Source organism: Biomphalaria glabrata, chromosome 4 (assembly GCF_947242115.1).
Source record: "Biomphalaria glabrata chromosome 4, xgBioGlab47.1, whole genome shotgun sequence".
NCBI lineage: Eukaryota > Metazoa > Mollusca > Gastropoda > Planorbidae > Biomphalaria > Biomphalaria glabrata.
Window position 1 is genome coordinate 8,750,069 of NC_074714.1, and position 5,967 is coordinate 8,756,035.

Sequence of the window (5,967 nt, forward strand, 5' to 3'; positions counted from 1 at the left end):
TGGGTGTGGCAGACGGTTCTCCGTGCTGCTCTAGTCGAGTGTCTTTGATAGGTAGCCAAGCGCAAGCGTACTTAGCCTCTCGGCCACACATCCCAGGCATTACTGGCGTTAAGTTTTTAAGCTTATTGTTAATTTATACTCTTTAAAGTGAACAATACGAAACTATTCTTACCGTTGTTTGAAGGGTAGAATCAAGTTGGCACTTCATCACTTGACGGTCTAATCACAACTGTTCTATAGAAGAGAAACAAGAAGAGAGAGAGAGAGTTTATAAAAGTGGAGCACTTGACCCAAATGCTTGCATCTGTAATGTTCATAGAAATGCTCTATTTAAAAAAAAATTGGAACCAATCTCTCAATAGCCCCCGATCCACATATACAGAACAGACAACAAATATCTGTTTGGTATTGTTTTGTTTTTGTTTTGTTTTTTCCAGGAGAAAAAAAGTGCTGACATGCACAAGACATTAATGGCAACATCAGCGCTCTGTGTTTCAAATTAACTTAGGATAGCTCCCAAAACAAAAAATGACAAAATAATGACCTCAGACAGGATGAATCGTGACCTCAGACAGGATGAATCGTGACCTCAGACAGAATAAATCGTGTCCTCTGACAGTTTCTTGTCTCGCTTTCTTGAAAGAAATTAAAGTGCCAAGATTAAAACTGAAAGCAGACGCCAAACTCCGTTCAATCTGAAGCCCAACACTGAAAGAGCCCATCACGTCGCTAATGGCCAGCCCAACACTGAAAGAGCCCATCACGTAGCTAATGGCCAGCCCAACACTTAAAGAGCCCATCACGTCGCTAATGGCCAGCCCAACACTGAAAGAGCCCATCACGTAGCTAATGGCCAGCCCAACACTGAAAGAGCCCATCACGTCGCTAATGGCCAGCCCAACACTGAAAGAGCCCATCACGTCGCTAATGGCTAGCCCAACACTGAAAGAGCCCATCACGTCGCTAATGGCCAGCCCAACACTGAAAGAGCCCATCACGTCGCTAATGGCCAGCCCAACACTGAAAGAGCCCATCACGTCGCTAATGGCCAGCCCAACACTGAAAGAGCCCATCACGTCGCTAATGGCCAGCCCAACACTGAAAGAGCCCATCACGTCGCTAATGGCCAGCCCAACACTGAAAGAGCCCATCACGTCGCTAATGGCCAGCCCAACACTGAAAGAGCCCATCATATCGCTAATGGCCAGCCCAACACGAAAGAGCCCATCATATCGCTAATGGCTAGCCCAACACTGAAAGAGCCCATCACGTCGCTAATGGCTAGCCCAACACTGAAAGAGCCCATCATATCGCTAATGGCTAGCCCAACACTGAAAGAGCCCATCATATCGCTAATGGCTAGCCCAACACTGAAAGAGCCCATCACGTCGCTAATGGCCAGCCCAACACTGAAAGAGCCCATCATATCGCTAATGGCTAGCCCAACACGAAAGAGCCCATCATATCGCTAATGGCTAGCCCAACACTGAAAGAGCCCATCACGTCGCTAATGGCTAGCCCAACACTGAAAGAGCCCATCATATCGCTAATGGCTAGCCCAACACTGAAAGAGCCCATCATATCGCTAATGGCTAGCCCAACACTGAAAGAGCCCATCACGTCGCTAATGGCCAGCCCAACACTGAAAGAGCCCATCATATCGCTAATGGCTAGCCCAGCTGTTAGTGAAAATGTGAATAGGAAATAATACATGAAATTTGTTATGCGGGTAATAAAATAAAGCCACTGTTAGAAAAACTAACTAAACAATCCATGGCAAATTTCCACTCTCTATTTTGCAAACAATATTTTTGTTTTCATTTTCAACAAGTAAAGAAAATGTTTTAAATATTAGCAGAGTACCGCTTACTTATAGGCTTAGGAGCTAGAACCTTTTTTTTTTATGTAAATTATTTGAAACAGAATTTCAAATAAAAAGAAATTTTTGATTACCGAATCAATTTAAATGTTATGTCAGCATACAGTAAGACTAGATATTCCGATGAAGATTTTGACTTCTAGAGAGGAAGCTGCCTAAAGTTAACATTAGTAAGCTGATATTTCATCGATGTATTAATTGTAGATTACATAGATGCACACATAGCCATGAATTCCTTTTATACAAAAAATTGGCATCAATAGTAAGAGCTGCAAAGGGAAACTACTCAATGGGGCCATTGGTTTTAAACAAACTGTCCGTGTACACAACGTGTACAGTCATCTTAAGAACAAAAAGTAAAATTTCAGATTTGAACACGTTTTCTGTTAGTCACGTTTTGTCTTCTTTATTTTTTTCACCTAGAGGTGTTTTTTTTTTCTAAATTTTATGGTCTTCAGTTTAAACCTAGTCATCCGCTGGCAAAATACAGAAATAAAATACTTTAAAAAACTACAACAAACCTTATACTCAATGTGGTTGTAATAATTCGTTTGGATAAATCATATAATTAAACGAGTAATAGAGAGATCTATTCTAAACTAAAAATAATAAATCGAAACGATTAGAAATATTTTTGCCTATTGTTTTTGTTTAGCGCAATTTTTTTTTTAGCTTTCTCAATGCCTTATGATCCTATCACTTGTCTGGACCAGTTGGGAAAGAGGGGGGGGGGGGAGAAAGAAAGGAATATCTGGGTGATCGCTTTATAAATGTATTTCTAAAAAAAAAGGGAGCGACCTGAATTGGAACACGAGGGCTGAGGCCTCCTCAAGCCAATGCCGTACCCACTGTGTTAGGGAGCTGAATTGGAACACGAGGGCTGAGGCCTCCTCAAGCCAATGCGGTAACCACTGTGTTAGGGAGCTGAATTGGAACACGAGGGCTGAGGCCTCCTCAAGCCAATGCCGTACCCACTGTGTTAGGGAGCTGAATTGGAACACGAGGGCTGAGGCCTCCTCAAGCCAATGCGGTAACCACTGTGTTAGGGAGCTGAATTGGAACACGAGGGCTGAGGCCTCCTCAAGCCAATGCGGTAACCACTGTGTTAGGGAGCTGCTTATAAAAATAGGTTTTTGTTGTTATTTAAAAAAAAAATCTTTCTACAAACTATAAAGGGGACTTATTCAGCTTATACCGCCTTATCAGTCAAGTACAATTTATTTCCCTTATTCGAGATACCGAACTAAATAATTAATCACCAATAGTTAACTTTGGCTAAGTTTTTAAAATTGATTTTTGTGGTTGGCCGGTAAAAGAAATAATTGTGCCCAATTTCCACCAGATTCGATGTTGGGTGTGGGGGAAATAACGTGTACAAACTTTTTACTAGACAAAAAGACAAAGTGAGGTCATATAATTTTTGTAAAAAAGGTGGTTGCTTTGTCGCGTGATATGCGCTATAGACTGAGGTCTCGGTAGTCCCGGGTTTAAAACCTTCCAGCCCGTCACCCATCGCCGTCCTGCGAGAGGTTTTAACTAGGTCACTAGGATGTAATAACCTTCACTTCTGAGGGTTTGAAACATGTAGAACAAACAAAAACACAATTCGTCAGAATTTCCTACCAAATCATTCGTCCGGAACGATGCCAGGTCGTCATGGATCACTGGACTGAGAGGTGATGATAAGTGTAAGGATTATTTGTTTCTTTATTGCCAGACAATTCTTCTTATATTAAACAGAATCATCTTGCCGGAGATGTCTATAAATAACTTAACAACAAACTGAAGAAACATCTGTGTTCTTTTCTTCCTTCTTTATTAAACTACTTCATACTAACCATAGACGTAGAGTCTCAATTTAATACCGACTTGACTTAAATATCTTGTTAATATTAAACTTTCTACTAACACGACTTCAATGGATACAATTTATTATTTGAAAACTTAACGATACAACTTTAACCAGTGGACCCGCAACTGTTTAAAACATCAGTACAACACAAGAATCAGTTACTATGCAAGGGCCTGTTACTACGCAAGGACCTGTTACTACGCAAGGACCTGTTACTTGCAAGGACCCCAACTAACTAGCTTTCCACTAATTTATACTTTTCTAAACCGTACTTTCCAGAATCATAGAAACTTCTATCCTAAATATTTTATTCACTCTGACCTTCTAGAAACTGACGTCTGCTATTTTCCCCTTGACCTATTTTACTAATTGGATGATTATAATTAACATTTGTGTTTGTTTTACGTCTTGCTTGAACTGACCCTGGCTTCTAGAAACAGGTCGAATTAGGTCACAGTAACGATTCCTGACAATAAGCACTCAAAAATACGCACCTTAAAACTAAATCCAGGTTTTCTCTGTAGTGATCAACACCCCCTGTTTACTTCTGTTTACACAATGTGTTCTATAGAGATGATCTCTGAAGTCAGCGCGTGACTTTTCTGTGATGAGCTTCTGGCGTTGATTATCGGCTTAACAAAATACTTGATAAATATTTAAATATGTGTATCGAGATGTTTCTATTTCGATTCTTCTATCTTTGATGAAGTATCGGCTTAACAAAATACTTGATAAATATTTAAATATGTGTATCGAGATGTTTCTATTTCGATTCTTCTATCTTTGATGAAGTATCGGCTTAACAAAATACTTGATAAATATTTAAATATGTGTATCGAGATGGTTCTATTTTGATTCTCAGTGCCGAGTCTGAATGTAAAATATGAAGGCCCTACTATAACGTGTGACCTTATATATGGGACAAATCTGAGAAGGCGTAAGGAAGGTGTCGTCACACGGAGCTTATGTACCTGCGAATCAGAAGCAGCGTTCAAAATAATGTACCAGGTGACCGTGCCTCGATCGGTTGAATAATTTCTTATGGAATGATATATATACGAAAACATTTTGGGAATATTTTTGTAATTACGCAAATGAACGATCGGGTAAAGACTACTGTTACGTGCGCATCGTAGTGTAAATGTGGAATGGTGCGAATGCGTGTTGAATGGGGATCCCAAATGAAGGGATAGAAACAAGGAGTGTTTACAGTGTTATGAAGATTAAATTAATTATAAACTATGACTTTGTCATATGAAGATTAAATTATTTATAAACTATGACTTTGTCATATGAAGATTAAATTATTTATAAACTATGACTTTGTCATATGAAGATTAAATTATTTATAAACTATGACTTTGTCATATGAAGATTAAATTATTTATAAACTATGACTTTGTCATATGAAGATTAAATTATTTATAAACTATGACTTTGTCATATGAAGATTAAATTATTTATAAACTATGACTTTGTCATATGAAGATTAAATTATTTATAAACTATGACTTTGTCATATGAAGATTAAATTATTTATAAACTATGACTTTGTCATATGAAGATTAAATTATTTATAAACTATGACTTTGTCATATGAAGATTAAATTATTTATAAACTATGACTTTGTCATATGAAGATTAAATTATTTATAAACTATGACTTTGTCATATGAAGATTAAATTATTTATAAACTATGATTTTGTCATATGAAGATTAAATTATTTATAAACTATGACTTTGTCATATGAAGATTAAATTATTTATAAACTATGACTTTGTCATATGAAGATTAAATTATTTATAAACTATGACTTTGTCATATGAAGATTAAATTATTTATAAACTATGACTTTGTCATATGAAGATTAAATTATTTATAAACTATGACTTTGTCATTTTTTTGTGTTGGTGTAGTGTTAAAAGTGTTTCATCATATAACAAGACGTAACAACTACCAATAAAATTTTAGCTTTTATATAGCGCTACTTTCACGATTATAGCATGCGCAGAGCGCTTTGGTCCAATCTCATTAGTGGACCAGTGGGGGGAGGGGGTATCTGGGAAAATATTTTTTCGCGCTGCCTTTAGGCGCTCAGTAAACACAACTCTGTTCGAGTCCGGTGTCGAACCCTCTTCATAGTTAGCCAATCCAAGTCAAGTTCTCTCGACCACGAACATGTTCTGTTAGTTCTAAATGTAACTGTACATGGCGGTTAGAATAGAAAGTCTCTT

At 37.8% G+C, this 5,967-nt stretch overlaps 1 protein-coding gene across 1 annotated transcript; it reads right to left on the bottom strand.

Annotated features, from left to right (window-relative positions):
* Nucleotides 1-545: 545 nt before the first annotated feature.
* On the bottom strand, nucleotides 546-1,193 carry LOC129925772 (uncharacterized). Its single transcript, XM_056026268.1, has one exon. The coding sequence runs from the start codon at nucleotides 1,191-1,193 to the stop codon at nucleotides 546-548; it is 648 nt and encodes a 215-aa protein (XP_055882243.1).
* Between the last annotated feature and the right edge of the window lie 4,774 nt (nucleotides 1,194-5,967).

Excerpts from the sequence above, each read along its gene's own strand:
- LOC129925772 (XM_056026268.1), bottom strand. The coding sequence starts at position 1,193 with ATGATGGGCTCTTTCAGTGTTGGGCTGGCCATTAGCGACGTGATGGGC.